At 38.7% G+C, this 18,749-nt stretch overlaps 1 protein-coding gene across 2 annotated transcripts in view; it reads left to right on the top strand.

Annotated features, from left to right (window-relative positions):
- Window positions 1-18,749, top strand: part of col14a1a (collagen, type XIV, alpha 1a) — a 131,978-nt gene that overhangs the window by 57,691 nt on the left and 55,538 nt on the right. For both annotated transcript variants that reach the window (XM_028581088.1, XM_028581090.1), the window contains exons 23-27: window positions 4,960-5,076; window positions 9,667-9,813; window positions 11,748-11,822; window positions 14,816-14,955; window positions 17,795-17,918. In XM_028581088.1, the coding sequence (XP_028436889.1) occupies window positions 4,960-5,076; window positions 9,667-9,813; window positions 11,748-11,822; window positions 14,816-14,955; window positions 17,795-17,918 (603 nt within the window). The remainder of the gene's footprint in view (window positions 1-4,959; window positions 5,077-9,666; window positions 9,814-11,747; window positions 11,823-14,815; window positions 14,956-17,794; window positions 17,919-18,749) is intronic.

The following is an 18,749-nucleotide window of genomic DNA, read 5'->3' on the forward strand; positions in this document are numbered from 1 at the left end:
CAAGTTCCTTCCTGAGGCTATTTTGCAGCAGCACCGTTGCTCCATCTTGGGCCCAAGACGTTTGTGATTGGTTTAAAGAAATGCCTATAAACCAGAGCACGTTTTTCTCCTATCTCGGAATGCTGTGTGGACTAGCCAGACCCTCCTTTGCAGCGCTGTGGAGGAAGGTCTGGCAATGCGAGACATGAGTGTAAATAGAAGAGGCTATCTCACTGTTTGCTGAGTTAATAGTAAAAGTGAGTTTTATGAAAGTGAAATTCTAAATGTAATTTTAAATTTAGCTTATACTGATGAGAACCTGATTTGTTTTTGGAAAGTCGTACCAAATTTCAAAATGAGTCATTTCCAAAAAGAGCCCTAATGGGGACGTCACCATCACCTTAAGTTTATATTTTAAATTTGTCACAAAGGACACTGTGACTATTGGAAGGAGGAGGCAGCAGAAGAAAAGCTAACTAGTTTGAGGAAAGTGGAAAAATGTACAACATGCATTATAACTGCCTGCTGATACCATACACTTTAATTTCCATTGAGACTTTAGCAAACAGACAGATAGACGGAAGGATATTAATATTTCCCAGTCAGCCAGTGAGAACAATCCCTTTTGCATATAGATTAGGTATCAGTAGGTGTAGTAAGACCTAATGCAGGCTTTAACATCTCTCACATCTAAAACAAATAGACTGTAAGAGAGGGACGAAGTGAGAAAGAGAGCGAGATTGACTGTTGATAGAGAGAAAGAGAGAAAAGTGTATGTAGTGAAGCGATATGTGTGTGTGCATGTCCATATACATATTCTTTAAACCCACTCTGGCAGGCTTTCAGAATAGTGCCGTGTCCTAATCTATCACCAAACATTTATGTTGTCTTTTTGGCTTACAGTCTTTCTGTTTGTGTGGTCTTCAGAAAACTGCTATATCATTCCTTACTTTAAAATCTACTATTCTCTTTTGGGCTTGCTGTCTAATTGGCCGGCAGGGACTTGCCAAATGGCAGAGCATTAAATGGGATGAAAACAAACATACTGTAATTTTAATATCTCATGAATTTCTCATGGCCGTTAATGCACACACCAAAAAGAGAATTAGATTTTTCTCTAAAAAAGCTATTTGCCTTAAAGGTACACGCCGACTTATTGGGAATTTAGCTTATTCACCGTAACCCCCAGAGTAAGACAAGTCGATACATACCCTTCTCATCTCCGTGCGTGCTGTAACGCTGTCTGACGGTTCCAGCATTAGCTTAGCCCACCACAGATCCTGCAGGTGACTGGTTCCAACTAGCCTACTGCTCCAAATTGTGACAAAAGTGACAAAATAACACCAACATGTTCCTATTTACATGTTGTGATTTGTAGAGTTAGAAGACGGCTGTGTCTCATGTTACTTTGTTTTTTGTATACGCTGTGACAAAAAACAAAAATCACAACATGTAAATAGGAACATGTTGGCGTTATTTTGTCACTTATTTGGAGCAGTAGGATTGCTGGAACCATTCACCTGCATGTTCTGTGCTGGCCTGATGCCGTTGGAGCCGTCAGACAGCATTACAGCACGCACAGAGATGAGAAGGGTATGTATCGACTTGTCTAACTCTGGGGGTTACGGTGAATAAGCTAAATTCCCAATAAGTCGGCGTGTTCCTTTAAAGAACAGATTAAGCATGGCACATCACTGCAGCACAAATTATTTAAAATAAATTAGTTTTAAAAGAAATCCCCTTTTAATTGCTGATAATGTGTCAAGTGATTCATTTCTCTACATGTAGTCTTTGCATTTTATTTTTCAAAACGTTTCAATAAAGTTAATTACTACCTGTCTCTACACAATTCTCAAAATGAAAGATGCGTTCATAGGAAGATAATGCTGAAATATGAGACATTGACAAGTCAATTTATCAGACTTCCACTTTTAAACTTCACCTTCTGTCCCTGGTGTGGCACTTGAAGTTTGTGCCTCTATGTACACCTCACCAAATTTAATTTACTTTCTTGGCTCCTCCGGACATTGCCAGACTTTCCTCCACAGTGCTGCAGAGGAGGGTCTGGCTAGTCCACACAGCATTCCGGGATAGGAGAAAAACGTGCTCTGGTTTATTGTCATTTCTTCAAACCATTCACATCATCTTGGGCCGGCACTAAGCACCGGCCCGAGTGACAGTCCCTCTGCAAAATAGCCTCGGGAAGGAACTTGTTTTGGTGGAACATGTATATGTTCAAAGGTTGTTTTAGTTGCGCAAAAGAAAACTCAGATTTGACAGATAGATAGTCTAGCTAGCTGTCTGGATTTACCCTGCAGAGATCTGAGGAGCAGTTACCCATAGTCCTCATAAATCAACCGGAGTTTAGAAAGAAAGAAAGCACAAGGTGAGGGACATCCGGCGGATCCTCCAGCGGCACCGGAACAATCCTGTAAATTAAACGTTGTTGATATAGCCTAGGCTCCTCATAAAACCCATTTATATATGTATAGTACAAAATAATCTATATGTATAATAACTTTATCTACAGTTTTGCATTTTCTCCATGAGACACAAGCAATTCACAGTGCACTGATACATTTCAGATGTATCCGATTTTCTCATATTACACAGGGCATATTTATATTCATTGCCCATATTTGTACTTTCCACTGAAGGAACTCTGATTTATATTAAGGAGGATGCGTTCAGTCATTTGTCATTTTAATAAGGGAGATACAGTAACATATACTGTATCTCTGGGTACACTGCATTCATTGCAGCCTCACCATGGGAGCCAGCTGGCATGTTTACACCAATAAATTACACATACTAGCATGTAGCATAAAAAGGTAATGATTGGTACCTTGAGGGCCATTGAATGAAATGAAACAGTTTCCTCCAAATGAAGTTTGTATTGAGGTGCTGGAACTAAAAATGAATTTTCCAAGGGACCACTAAGGGCTGCTCGGTCAATCTTGTCTCAAGAAACTTTTTAGTATGCACAAAAAAGGAAATAATATGTTAAATTCACAGAATGTGAGAGAAGTTTAACTGACATGACGAGAAACAGGCAGAAGTAGAAAGAATAAATAATGTGGTGGAAACTAGGGTTGGAAAGAGGGTGTGAAGGTTGGGAAGGCAGATGGGTGCAAATGTTTGGCTTCATATTAGGCAACGTCAGCTCTCTCACGCAGACAGAGATATTTTCTGACTGATTGTAGTATCTCCATATGGTCCACCATGGTTTATATTCAGAGTAATCATTTTATTTGGACTTTTGGATAATTAAAATGGCCTCCACATCCTCAGTTCCTCTTCTTTTTGTACTTTTAATCTTGTACTTTCCCCTTCTCTCTCATTCTTTTATATTTCTTTTCCTAGTTTTAATGATTTTTCTCTACAGTTTGTTTAAACTGGCTTTGCATACTTTCACTTAAGCTTGGTGGTATACTCCATCTTACCAAAACGTGTTTGGTGTGTTTGATTATTGCTGCAGACAAAAGTGGGGGCAGAAATGTCTCAGACGTCCCTCAAGGAAATAAATTCAAAGTTCTCTTAGAACAAATAAACTGTGGAATAAAACAAATATGTGGCCTAAAACCAACATTGTTGCAGTCAATAGTCTATTGGTGGCAGTAAATGATTTTGCCAGTTTGGCTTGTCAGCCCGTGCACTCACGGCAATCAAGCCCAAATGCAGAGCTTCATGTTGGTCATGAACCTGCCATTTACTGTACCTGTGCAAACATGCCAAATTGATCTTGGTTGAGTAAACTGCCAGCTGACAAAGTTTCTTATTGTGTGTATGTACACATGTACACACCACACACATGCATCTATACATGATTATTACTATATATGTTCATATTTATGTGTTAATATGTACATATGTGCATGCTAGTGTGCATTTTGCATGGCTGTGTATGAGAGTGAGTCTAACTTTGCATATCACTGAATAAAAATAAGGGTTGTCATATGCATTATTCACTAGTATTTAAAATAAGGCACATGCCATATGGTCCCAGTATAAAATGTCTATTTACTGGCGCTGGAGACAAGTTTATTTTATACCATCAGCAATTCTGTTAACAAGGGGGAAAGAATGAGAAAGAAAGCAAGAGCGAAGAGAGAGTGACTCCTGGGAGGTTACACTTAAATCTCACTACCAAACAAGCAGCTATTTAAATTGCTTGCGGTGTTTTGCATTTTGCTGCATCATGCCTCATTGTTTCTCCACAAAACAGTTAAACAGCAAGCCTGACTAATTTAACTACTTTGAGATTTGTTCTCACATCTACACAGCTGAGTGTTGTAACTGTAACTGTCAGTATAAATACATTTCCAACATTTCCACTTTATATGGTAACTTTATGTTAATGTTTTAGCTATCAGAAGACTAAAATAGTTTGATGGAGTTCTAACCCTAACTTTAAAGTTATGAACATTTTGTATGAGTCAAAGTTTTAGTGACACATGATGTGAAGTTTGTAAAGCCATGTTGCTCTCTGTACAGCCAAACTGACCACATTTCTGTCAAAGTAGTTTACTGTTTACAGTTTAGTTCTGATTTCATCTGATTCCTGACACCATTAAGAAAATGCAAGGTATCCTTAACGAAAATAGTTTGGTGCAAAACTACAGAAGTACTGTAGCCCACATCATCCATGGCTGGAGCCAGCCAGAGTGCTATGTGGGTGTCAGTTGGAGTCTTGGATCGTCTGGCGGTTGGAGGAGCTCGGTGGTTCTTACTAGACAAGGGACAAAAGAGACAATAAAGCAAAAGTAAAAGTTTAGAAAATGTGAAAAGGTGCCACAGTTTTTTAGAAACTACTTTATTTTTTTCCAATATTGTTAAACATCAGTTATAACTTACATTTCCATGTACATTACTGTAAACCATTCGTTCGTAAACAAAAGTGACCAGTGTTACAAACATTAGGTTTGATGTTTTTTAATTGATCTTTGTCATTTTTCTATCTGCTTGTCTGTCTAATCCCAGTGATCCTCGGTGTCTCTGGCTTGTCGACCTATCAGGTACGTCCCAACAGCCTGTGTGTCCAATGGCTGCCTCTTCTCCATGCCACGTTATACAGAGTCTCCATACAGTCTACACTCAGTAAGTACATTTACCGTTAATGAGAGAGTGTGTGTGTGTGAGTGTGTGCGTGCGTGCGTGCATGCATGCGTGTGTGACACGCACTATAAGCCAGTCTTCATCTCTTTTCTCTGAGGTGGTTGAAAAAGTGAGTAAATTTCTTGCTTGCTTGTTTTTTGTGTGAAAATGTGACATCAGACAGGCAGCTCACTCCAAGCATTAACTTGATTCATTTACCTGTTTTGAATTCAAATTAAGTGTAACGTCATCATCTTGCTTAAATGTGGTCTGATTCACACCTTTAAACGTCAGTTTCATAAAAATTAAATATATCCAGACAAAAGTAGTAACACTAGAACACATGCATGGTCACACAGTCAACAACTCTTCTCACATTTTTGGTAATCGCCAAAGGTTTCAGCGTTCCATGTTGTAAGAAACAAGGCTTTTGCCAGTGACTGGAATACATTTCAGTCAGTAAAACTTCTGATTTACTGACTGAAATGTATTATATAGAGAATTTGGTGGGGTGGCTGGATTGAAGTTCAGAATGTTTCCTTATAGATTTACAGTCTATCCTTGTGAAAGTGTCTCCTCTCTTTATTATTAACACAAACACAAGTCAGCTCAGGACTCTTTGGTTTTGTGTGTGTGTGTGTGTGTGTGTGTGTGTGTGTGTGTGTGTGTGTGTGTGTGTGTGTGTGTGTGTGTGTGTGTGTGTGTGTGTGTGTGTGTGTGTGTGTGTGTGTGTGTGTGTGTGTGTGTTGGTTACTACCTTTCAAAGTGATTTGGATTCATATTGATATTAGCCTCTGATGAAATAAGTGTTATATATTTCTGTCATTTTCATATTGCAGTGGTGTACATTGTAAAGGATATTATATAGAAAGGAAGGGAGATATGACATGCACCCAATCTCTCCCCAATAAACGACATGGGAGGAAACTGCTTTGAGGATTGTTCATGTCATTGCATCAGAAATAAAACGAATAAAGACACAGTCTATGACCTTTAGTAGCTTTTTAATGCTCAGCTCACTCAGTTAATAAATGGAAAAAGGGAGAGAGAGGAAGAAAAGAGAAGAAAAAGGACAAGGGAACAAAGGAACTCTTAAAAAAGGAAAGAAAGTAATTAACAAAGAAAACTACAAAAAACTTTTTAAACAAATCAGTCAGCTAAAGAAAAAATTGTTTAAACATTACCCATTGAATCAAATGTCTTAAATATAAAAACCTTAATAAAACCATTGTAACAAGCGAGTATTTTAATGCTGGTCCACTCACAGTAAACAACTTCAAGTTCAAGTTTTATTTTTATTTGTCCTCAAGGATCTGAAGACAAATAAAAACAAATACAAATCTATGGTAAAAATGTGAAAAATATTAATAATGCTGTCGCTGTTTCAACAGAGAAATTGAGATATTTTTCTGTTAAGCAGTCTTCACAATGTCAGTTTGCATTATGCAACTAACTGGCAAATATCATGTAGAGTCCTGGTTCTCTTAAGGTTTTACTTGGTGTATGAACCGGTTGACAGTTGTCTGCTCATTATTTTTATTATTTATCTGTTCATGGAAAACTCTTTTGTCTATGATTATTTTTTAAACGTCAACATGTGTCAAAAGGTCACATAGGAAGCAGAACCAGATGCAGTGACTATGGGTTTTCACTTGCAAAAATACCACAGTACAATACAGGATGTAAGTTTTCTGCTTTCAGTTGATATAAAAAAATGACTACTGGTATTTACAGATAGATATATTGATTGATTGATTGATTGATTGATTATTAGCCAACAAACGCCGGTGGAATTTGTTTTCTGTACAGTATGTTCTCTGCAGCACAAATCCATAAATGGACACGTCAGTGGTATGTGATGAGGGGGCTAAAGGGAGGAGTTCAGAGTCCTGATGGCTAATGGAAATCTGTTTTGTTGTTAATGTTTAGTAGACTAGTAAAGTGCCCATTGAAAATGTGCCTGTTTGGAACGGGCAATTGCTTGGCCTGTGGTATTGCTGCTTGTAGAATTCTTCAAAAACAAATTGTACCCCAAAATTACTTACAGAAGGACCCCAAACCACTTAATATGCAACTCCACTGTATAGCCTACTACTGACTTACAGTGTAGGCTACTTCTACATCAGAGGAAGACATTGTAGCCTACTACTGTATTTACCTGACAGAGAAGGGGGCAGGTGCAGAATGTAATCACAAAATATCACAATGACAATTTGGAGTAATCAGATATTAGCGTCATGGACTCATGGCAGTGTGCTACCCACCTGGCCCGTTATGAGAGCTAATCAGCACATATCTGCGTTCACACAGACACACAGACAGACAAACAGACGTTCCTGCAATTTATAGATAGATAGATGAGGTTTTCACAATGATAGCTCTGTGGCAAAAATGTGGCCTTATTCATTTCAGTGAGACCACTGAGTTGGTGCAGGTCACAGACAGCTCTGGGCACAAAAACAGGATAATGTTCAGAAAGATTGTTTGCTTCTATTATTTCTGTGGCACAATAAAATGTCACGCAATGCACTTAATTAGTCTGAAGGTTGTACAAACTGTGGTTGAAACAGCTAACTGTAGGCCATTTCTAAGTAAAATAGCTTTCTTGTAATCCTCCTGTTGCCCTCAATTGAAATGTTACTTCTAAAGAGAGACTAGTTGGAGTAGGAATAGTTTGACATTTTGGGAAATATGCTTATTTGTTTTCTTGCCTAGAGTTAGATGAAAAGATCGAAACCCCAGAGTGGTATCAATCTTCTCATTTAACCTTCGTCAAAAAAGCAAATAAGTGTGTTTTCCAAATTGTCAAACTATTCCTTTAAAATAGTTAGTTTTCTCTTGTACCAAGTCTTGTTGTAGATAGTCCGCAAAGAGTGAAAGAAATTAACTTTCACTCAGATCATCAGTTGAGCATTTTGGAGAGCACAATGTGTCACAATTGAATACTAGTGACATAAACCTAAAGAAAAATGTGATGATGATTTTAAATAATTGATTATTATTAGTTTCACACTTGTTTGACAAGACAATGTGTCTTCTAAGAGAACAGCCTACAGTAAATCAAATGTTCGCTCTGTTTTAAAACTGGATTTTCAATTTTCAAATAAATGTGAGTGTTGGCTGGTAAATGTAGAGATTAGAGACAAGAATAAAACTACTTCTTACAGTATGTGATATAGAGTACATCTTTTATTGCCTTTTACTGTCAGAAAAATAACAGAACGAAGTAGTTCTATCTTCCATCTTCCCTCCCGTACTTTTCTATTTATCTCTGTTTCTCCCTCCCTCCTGCCTGAGCAGCGACTGCATGTTCAAGCTGGAGTTTATAGATTTGGTTTAATCCACTAGAGCCAACCAGCTGCTTAAACACCTTCTCAGATGGAAAAATGCAAGACATTGTCAAGAAACCGTTTAAATTCAAAGTTTGTACTGTCACCTTTCTGATCCTGCCGGTAGCTAGCTCAGCTAGCAGGCCCGACCGGCATCTTTGCTTCTGCTTTCTCTCCCATCGGTAAACAGTAGTGTGCAGATCGGAGCGTAGTGTGTGAAGAGTGAAGATCGGAGGTGTTCACAAGGGAAGAAGCTTGGAGTAAGAATAACGTGTGTTGATCTATTGTGGAAATGAAATGGTTTGCGCTTGTTTGTTTACCATTTCCTGCAACAACTGAATTCCAACGGGACTTCAGCGCGAGCCTACAGCTAGCCTTCAGTAACGCTTTTACTGTGCAAGCCACAGGCATCATTTGGACCATTTCCATGTAGTTACATAGTCACTGATATGGTCATAACCAGTGCTCAATTACCTATTTTTGAAGGGGAAGTAAGTTTTCGTCGCAAAGCATGACCTGTCCTCTGGAGGACATAGCCAGACCACTGGCGCTCCGTGAATTGTTGTCGGCAGCAGCAGGCAACGGGAGAGAAAGCAGAAGTGAGGATGCCGGTCGGGCCTATTAGCCCGGCTAACTCATCAACTGCGCTAGGTGACAGTACAAACTTTGAATTTAAACGGTTTCTTCACAATGTCTGAGTTGAAAACGCATCTTGTTGTCACGTAAGGGCCCTGTTCATGTTGCACAGACATTTAAATTGCACAAAGGCACTCTTGATAAGATGCCCCAACAACTGGCATTTTAGCTAACTGGGAGCTCTGGACGTAGCTGCAGCAACTCCAGTTTTTGTTAGCACCGATTTTGCTCGTTTTTTTTCCTATCGACAGTACACGGAGATATATAGCGATCAAGTTTCAGGTAAAAATCGGACGGAATTCTCCTTTAAGTTTGAATTTCCAGATGACCTGAGCAGATGTTTCAGCAGCTAACCTTTAATGTGCCTTGGAGCAAGGCACTAAATTACCTGACTGCTCCAATAAAGCTGCTTAGAATCCAACTCTGAAAGAAAGTGATCGTACTTGGCAGCTCAGAGGCTTGAAGATGCAGAACATGGCTTGGAAAGAGGAAATGTGCTCTGTAAAAACAGTTAATGTGAAACAGGAGCTGTAGAGGGATTTGAGCTTGTTTGGATTGTATGACTCTTGATCTGAACGTCATTTATTGTCATTTCTTTTTTTTCTTTTTTTTTTTTTTTTACTTGCAGATGGTCAGAGGCAGGAAGTGAGCCTGGGAGGTGGTGCTTCCCGACAGTGCTTCTATGACCTGACTCCCAGTAGCCAGTACCAGATCAGCATTCACACCCAGATGCGGGAAATGGAGGGACCTTCTGTCTCCATCACTGACATGACGCGTATGTTGCAAATGTTTTATACATTTTATATACGTATATGTATATATACATATACAACATATATGTATATGTCCTAATGTCCACATTTTTTGCACTCAGGACAAAAGCAGCTAAGTGGAATTTATTTGAGTTTCATCCCATTCATTTAAATTTTTCATCAACAGTTGACTCACCCTTTTAATTCACCTATTTCTTGTCTATCACTCTCTTACTTGTTTCTTCGTTCTCTCTCAATTTTCTTCCCTTATCTTCCCAATTAATCCTTCCAAACTGTCTTTACAGTCTCTTTCTCTATCTACCCCCCCCCCATACCTTCTGCCATGCATCTCTGCAACTTTCTCCTTTACCTGTGGTCGTTCCCTCTCTCTCCCTTTCTCTCTTTTACTCTCGCCCTGAGAACATAGAGGCTGCAGTTGCAGTTCATTGGTCAGCTGAGGAGGTGAGGTGAATCGCACAGCTTCAGTGACCACAAGTGCTCAGCTCACAAGCAGGGTTATAGATAGATGGATAGATGTGCATGCACACACAGATTCCCCGACTGATTTTGTTGGTCCACAGATGTTGAGTCGACAGAAATAAAGCTCTACAATTGGATTTCAGCGACAGTTGTAGGTCCATAGACAAGTTTAGAATTGTTAAGATACTTAATTGTGTCTAAAATGTACCTAAATATTAAAAGTGAATGTGCTTATTAGGCACAATAGTCCCTTAGGCAACATATTATGTTTTTGTTTTTTATAATAATTACTGATGCAATAAAATGTAACAAGAATTTTGATCTTGTAGCTGGTGGGTGTGGAGCTAATTTTAACTACTTTAAATACTGTTAGGTAGTTAATTTTATAACAATACATCACATCCTTTGAATACATTTTTATTGATTGATTGATTGATCCTTTATATGTCTACAAACTATATACTACTATAGCTGTCAGATAAATGTAGTGAAGTGGAAAGTGCAGTATCTCTCTTATAAATGTAGTAAAGTAGAAGTAAGTAGCATAAAATAGAAATAGTAAGGTAAGAGTACCTCCAAATTACTTAACTACAACACTTGTAAATGTACCTTGTTACTTACTGCCTACAGAAGCATTCTTATCATGTGTCTGTAGATGTCTTTAGTGTGGAGAGACAGTAAAGAAATAACATCAACAATAGTAATATGGTGGTTCTTTGACACAAACATCTCATAAGCCCCAGAAACTCACACAGTGTTCATTGTTCATTGACATATGCCACAATCTCACAGTCTAACACATTGCTAATTATCAGTTAAACTGAAGAAACATTTGAGATAATTCCATGTACTTTCATGAAGTATGTGTCCCTTCTCTGGGCAGTCACGGATGTTTCCAAGATGATTTACTTGCTGTACCCTGGTTTGACAGAACCCACTTCTCTCTGCAAAGTAATTGGCTTGGCACTGAGGCAAACCTTAACCTGGGGGCTGTTTTGACTTGAAAAAAAAACAGCCTGTGGTCAGACAGATACTACAGTAAACTGATGAAAATAGTACTCTTGCTGTCCCTAACTTATAGAAGGTAGGGAAGAGAGCTATATAGAAAGAAGGTAGAGATAATATCTGATTGCTGTAACTCAGTGATGGAAAGAAAGATAAACCGAGTAAAACACAGCAGCTGGATTGTTCATGTACACCTAATACTGTCTATGATGTACACATAGGTTGTATATACATAATGCAATCTTTCTCTGTAAAGGTCCAGAACTTAGCTATCAGAGAAGGGAAGAGGATTAGGAAAGTTTCAGCTTAATAGAAACAGGCCACAGCTGTCTCTCATTTTGCCAGCTTATTGACTGTTTGTGTGGTTGTGTGTGGTCGGCACATAAAGACGATGATGGTGCCACTTGTCACTGCCATCATGATCAATTGCATTGTCTTCTTTCCCACATTGTGTGTTTATGTGTGTGTCCAGTGCCAGCGCCCACTCAAGCTCCGACTGAACCCCCCACCACAGAGCCCCCTCCCACCATCCCACCTGCTAAAGAAGGTGAGCAAGAAGCCAAACACAACAAACACAACACACACTCTCATATTATTCGTCCAGTGTTGTACAGTAGGTAATTTTAGTAGTCTGATTACTTAATATGGTAACTGTAGTCACCTGACCCTAGTGAAATGCATTTTTGGTTAAAATTATACAAAGCCGTGCAGGTAAACTTGTAAGCTATCACACTTAATGTATGCCAGCTGTCATATACAGTATATGTCATTAACATTGCCAATTCTGCACAACTTGCAGCAACACATACATACAATATTTGTAATCAGTCCTTCCAGAAAAATGCTTTTTGAGTTTTTTTGTGATTGTTGCAGGCAAAAATCCTTGATTATGCGGCATATTTTCTTAAAAAATGCGATAGAATATGTGGGATATTTATGCAATTTTATGCAATGAATACTTGCAAAAACTGCGGTTTGATGAAAAGGAGAAAAAAAAAAGTGATTCAACAACACCCTGCTTTTCAGTGTTCACGTCGCGTAATTACTTCACTTCATAACGTTGCCATGGCAACAGGGGGAAATGGCTGCTCTTGTGTGAAGTAAACGCAACATTTTTCAACCTTCTGCTAAGATATATGTGACTCTTTTTGCAACGAAAATGCGGGGATTATGAAATCATGCAAACCCCACATATTTTGCGTGGACATCGGCGAAAGTGCAGCATATTTGAAAAAATGTGGCCCCCGCATCAATATGTGGACTTTGGCTGATTATGCATTGAATTATGCGATCACATAATCACGTTTTTCTGGAGGGACTGTGTAATGTGGATGTTTTATGAGGTGGTAATAACAGATTCTTTCCACATAACCGATAAGGCAACACTACTGAGTGCAATGATGCAAGAATTCTTTTGAGAATTCTTGCATCATGCGTCTTGCGTTTTATTTGTTACCCATCTTGTTTTTTGTCACTGTATATTTATAATAAGACAGTTATGATATTACTACAGTTAGCTCTTTTTTATATTTCAAAGGAAAAGAAATCACTTACTCAGATATTCAGTTGTTGCTTGCATTTATTAACTTTGATGTACTTAAAGGTGTCAAATTCAATCAAGGTTTGTATTGGCAGATGCTTGCAATCAAATGCAAATGCGAATTATGGGGATTACAATCGGGTGAAAACCAAATCTGATTGGGACATTGCTACACAGGGAATTGTAACCAGTTATACAGAGCAGTAAGTTTGCTCATAAATTTAAATCAATGATCGACACCACACTTGCCAGTGCAAGCTATGCTGCTCTCGCCTGATTTTGAAACAGGAAACAAAAAAGTTTACTTTTAACAGAGTTACTTTCTAATGTCCCTCTGTACTCGTTACACAGCTGTGAACTGTGTTTAGTTTCAAAATATTAACAGTGACCTCAAAAACTTTGGGGGAACTATAACTAAATCAGGGATGTTCAATTTAAGCTAAACAAAAAGGAAAACACTTGAATTTCTCACACAGGAAGTCTACGAGACGTTTACTATATTCCATAATGACTTTATTGGGTGACTTATACACCATCCACTGTGGGTTGCAGCCGATGCCATAATAAAGAAATGCTCCTCTAATCCTGGTTTATTAGCTTTTTAGCTCAGGTTCAGCAGAGCTAACCTGATCACTCCCACCTAGTTTCTGCTTCAGTACAGTTCACTCCAAAACACTAGAGCACCAAGCACTCAGGTAAAAGAGAAACTCTACAGACATGAACTGACATACCCGCTGAGCCTGTCTGTAAGCATTTCTGTCTAGGTTTCTGACCTTTGTTAGACCGATGCCTTTTTCTGTAATGGCAGGCAACCTTTACTTAGGAAAGAACCACAAACAAGAAGAAAAAAAAGCAAAGGTGCACCTGTTGCTTTGTTGATCTTATGATCTTAAGTTATGTTTTTATGTAGATTTTAGAATGTTTTTTTCTGTTATGTTTGTGTTGTGAAGCAACAGATTGTAGCACTATTCCAAAGGCAAATTTCCCCTCGGGGACAATAAAGTGTATTCTATTCTATTCTGTGTCTATACATGGAAGAGAGACAGACAGACAGTAAGAACAACAAGAGGAAGAGAATGAAACAAAGTGATGGGCAGGATGTGAAAAAGAGAGGCAGAGATACAGCTGCAGAGGCCAGTAGGCAGAAAGAGAGACACATGAGGAGAAAGACAGTGGTAGAAACAGACAGAAAGAAGTGAGAAAAAGACGTGCTGAATTAAAGCAGAGACTTAGCGAGAAAATTATGCCGATGCGTGGTGGTTGAGTGGTTTCAGTAATATCACAGCTTTTATCAGAATCAGCCACATAAAACCGCGTAATCAAAACATTCTACAGCTGACCTTTAACTTGACATTTCTGACAAGCATGAGAGCTCCACCTATGAAGTTCTGTAAAAATATACGATAATAGCATTTGTCTCTAGTGAAAAACAATAGGACCAGTAGAGCAGATTTTTGTGTCGATATAGCTGAGGTTTTTCTCTGGCTTGAAAGACTTGTTGTCATGAATGGGATTTGGGATTTAGCAAAGAACTTGAGTTTGAAAACTTGTTAAAACCACAAAACAACTTTACAGCAATAAATATAAGGCTACTGGGAGTCTTTTAGAAACCTGAGAAGAATAAAAGATGAAAAGGCACTGCTGGACCAGGAATATGAATGAGCAGCTTACAGAAGGAGAAAAAAAATACACAATTTGCATGTAGCACATTTTTAGAGCATGCACTATACTTGTAATCTTATAAACTCTCCCATGTGCAAATTAATCTGAGGACCCATCCTTTGCATATTTACCCTTTTGCAGCAGATGTATATTTACAGTGCTTCATACTATGCATATTTACTTAGTCTGAATATATTAGGCAGCCAGTTAATATTCAAGTTATGCTTTGTCCTTTGCAGACCTTCATTCTTTATGAAATTACTTATTTAAATGCAGAGACATAATGATGGCCTGACTAAATCTATATATCTCTCTTGTCCGCTTGTTTTTCCATCTAGTGTGTAAGGAGGCCAAGGCTGACCTGGCATTCCTGGTCGACGGTTCCTGGTCCATAGGAGATGACAACTTCATGAAGATCACGCGTTTCCTCTACAGCACCATGGGATCACTGGATTTGATTGGCCCGGATGGCACCCAGGTCAGTCATGTGACCACACCTTAGTCATTTTTACATCAGGGAGATTCTCAAAGGAAGAACTCAAAAATTAAACCGTAATTAACAAGTTTTATGTGCACGCACACACCTCTACGGCATCAAACTACAACAAAGGAACACAATGGAAATAAGTCCTGTGGCTTTTCTTTGTGGTAACCTTGATGTTATAAACAAAACAAATCAAAATACTTTTATGATTGTATCGCACCTCTATTTTACCAAATGCATCAATACATGGGGAAAGATTCCTGCGTTAAAAATGTAAGAATTCAATCTTGACTATCTGAGTCTGAATAAAGCTGCAGTGAGTCTACTTGGAGTGCTGGTATTCACTTGTATGACCGCTTGTGGTTCTTGTGTCTAGTCTAAATGTCTGTGTCTTGTGAAAATGACCATATTGCCAGTTTATACAGTACCATACAGAAATACAAATGTGCTGAAGGCTTTTAATTTTTGTTTAGTCGCTTTGTAATTCATTCTCTTTGTTAAAGCATTTCCCTTCTGTAAAATGCATATTCATGGAAAATTAAATGTGCAGCAGATGCTGGGGATCTAGCCAAAAGTAACCACACTGAAAACCATAAAAATAATGAAATATAGAAATGACATGTCCTAGTGTAATCTGTGGGTAAATAACCCATTCACTGAAGAGAGAATGTTGTGAAAAATATGTATTTGTTCATTTATTTTTAAATATATATTTGTAGGATAATCCCCCCAAAAAAGAAACAAAGCCCTGCCAAATATGGAGTTTTTAGACGGGACGTTTTGCAAGCACAGCACAGTGTCTAACTTATAATAAAATTCTCATATATCCAACAACCCATTGCCCCCCAACTCTTGTGCTCCAGCCAACTACCTCATCCTCTGTCCTCCATCTTTCCTATACGGAAACCCATTTAACTTTCAAGATTGCAGAAGAGAAAGAAAGTTTTAATGTGCCTTCTACAGACTTTTATTCAGTAGATAATAGATTAATGGAGACAGGACGCTGTCCATAATGAAAAGGGTTTTGTGATTCAACATCATGGCTGACTCTCTCAAAATCTGCAGCTTTCGTTCTATAACCAACTGTTGTTGACAGAAATAGAAGTTATGGACATAACAGACTTTTGGCCAAATAATGAATCCTACCCAACCTGAGTTTACAGTTTGTGTTTTTGACACATGTGGGCTTGGCTCATTTATTATTTGAGGAAGTCTGCTGCTGTTGACATTAATTGATTCTGTAAGTATGCTTTGGAGCAGAATTTCTCCCAATTTCCTTTGGCTGTCCCCTGACAAATAAGCAAGACCACAGCCTTGTATCTACAGAAAAGTTTAGAGGAACTTTAAACCCCTAGTGAGTCAATCTTTACTTTCTAGCAAGACTTTCTTTTTAGTTGCTGTGCAGTATTCGATTAACTCTGCTCATTTTCTGCCACTGTGTTTTGTGCCTGAAAACATTACTTGTCTGGCAGAAGTGGTGTTCGTAATCATTTCGGTCTTGATGCATTAAAAGCTGGAATAATGTTTAGATTGTTCAAGCATCGACTAATGCGCTATCAACTTCGTTCTTCATGAGCAATGCTTTAAATCACATTCCTACAGTGAATATTACCATCTCCACTGCCGCAGAGTGTTTCTCATGTATCAGGTTCATCAGTAGTAATGTCAGGCTCTAACTTGGGGAAGTAGTTCTCTATTGTCATTGTGAACTAATTTCTTAGTGCTTCTTGCCTGCATGGCCCCCATACTATGTCAGCAGAGCTCAGCTGGTTCATTTGTCACACTTTAGAGGTGCTTGCTAAACCTTTTTCTTTCATTTGTGTAATGTCTGCTGTTACGCAGTTTGCTACCCTCAGTGTGCCCCATAACCCTCTGGCAATAGGCTTCTAAGAGCAAAACACTGGCTGTAATGTGAGAGAGTTGGCTGTACAGTAGAGAGAGAGTTGGCTTGTAAATGTAGGCTGCCCTGAGCCAACAACAGCACCATTAGCAGTCTGGAGGTAATGATATTTGTTCTCTCCTCTTAGAGTAAGGCAATTAGATTGATTATAGCGCAGATTTGCGAGGTTGGACATATATATAGTAAATGTATTCAGTGAATTTTCACCTAGAGACTTGCATAAAATAAGACTGTAGTATTTCAGGTCAGTGTCGTGGTCTTTTACTTCATGTGCTCAGTGTGAAAATATTAAGACCACCAGCACTGACCAGGTTGAAAAAAAGTAGAAATCTGTGACCAACATTAAACCAAGAAAATACATTTTGGCTTCTTTCAATTTCTACAGTATCCACTTTGGGGTGCTGCTTTGGCCCAATTTGTATAATTACAGTGTTTCCTTCAGCAAACAAAGGCAGCATCTGTTTGATACTGTTGTTGCTGTTGAACATAAATGCAGAAATTGTAGGTAATAATGAGGTGGCTTCATAGCACTCACATCATGCCACATGAGCTGCTTGGAGTAATTAGCTTTCTTGATTTGGAGCAAGCAGAATTAAACCTGCACACACGCACACACGCACACACGCACGCACACACACACACTCGCACACACGCATGCACACATGCACACACACACACACACACACACACACACACACACACACACACACACTCACATACACACACACACACACACACACACACACACACACACACACACACACATATTTCAGTTGTATTGTGACTGAGAAGAGTCTGAGCAGATGATCATTTTTGTGTGAACTATTCCTTTTATGCAGGTTTAAAACACCAGGGGTCCAGAAGATAGAGATTTAAGGTATAATTTAATTTGACTTATGAACTTTCTGTCTGTCCGTCTCTGCCTCTCTGCAGGTGGCCATTGCTCAGTTCAGCGACGATGCTCGGACAGAGTTCCAGCTGAGTTCCCATGGCAACAAAGAAGCGCTGTTGGAAGCTATTCAGAGGATCAGATACAAGGGAGGAAACACCAAGACAGGTCAGAGCTGTGTGTTATTGGATTATTGTAACAATAGTTCATGCAATAAAACAAGACAGGTAAATTCAGATGTCAGTTTAATACCTTATTCGATATTTACCCCAATCTCTTCACAAAACAATCTCACCACAGGGTCTATTATTATATGTTCTGGAGCTGTCAATCATAACACACAGTCTTCCTTAGCAAATATAGTTTGGCCTTTTGTCGTGGAATTGTAGATGTTAAAATAAAAAATAAAAAAATTCAGAGCACTAAGGACTTCTCGTCCGTGTTGGCTTGAGATTGAAAGTTTATTCTTAACTTGGAAGCAGCTGTTGACAAGACTATCTCACCACAAGGTCCATTAGTAGCTGATCTGGAGCTTTGTCCAAACCTTTATGACAACTGGACAACTCCATTTTCCCAGAACAGCTACTAATGGACCTTGTGGTGAGATTGTTTTGTCAACTGCTATTTCCAAGGTCAAGAATGAGCTTTAAACCTCAATCTTGATAAGAAAACTTAAAGAGTTGTGAAATTTGAAACATCTCTATTAAAATCCCAGTTTTCACCAATTTCATGATACTTGTTGAAACTATCACATACTGCAGAGAGGAAAGACTTTAATTTGAAAGCATACACTGGCTTGCAAAAGTATTCATACCCCTTGAATGTTTCCACATTTTTTCACGTTACAACCACAAATGTAAATGTATCTTATTGGGATTTCATGTGATAGACCAACACAAAGTGGCACAGAATTGTGAAGTGGAAAGAGCTATCAGCTCCAGAGCTGATCGCACTATCTTCTCCTCACTTATCCCTTCCTCCCCCTTCTTACTCCTCTCT

This window comes from Perca flavescens, chromosome 6, assembly GCF_004354835.1.
Source record: "Perca flavescens isolate YP-PL-M2 chromosome 6, PFLA_1.0, whole genome shotgun sequence".
NCBI lineage: Eukaryota > Metazoa > Chordata > Actinopteri > Perciformes > Percidae > Perca > Perca flavescens.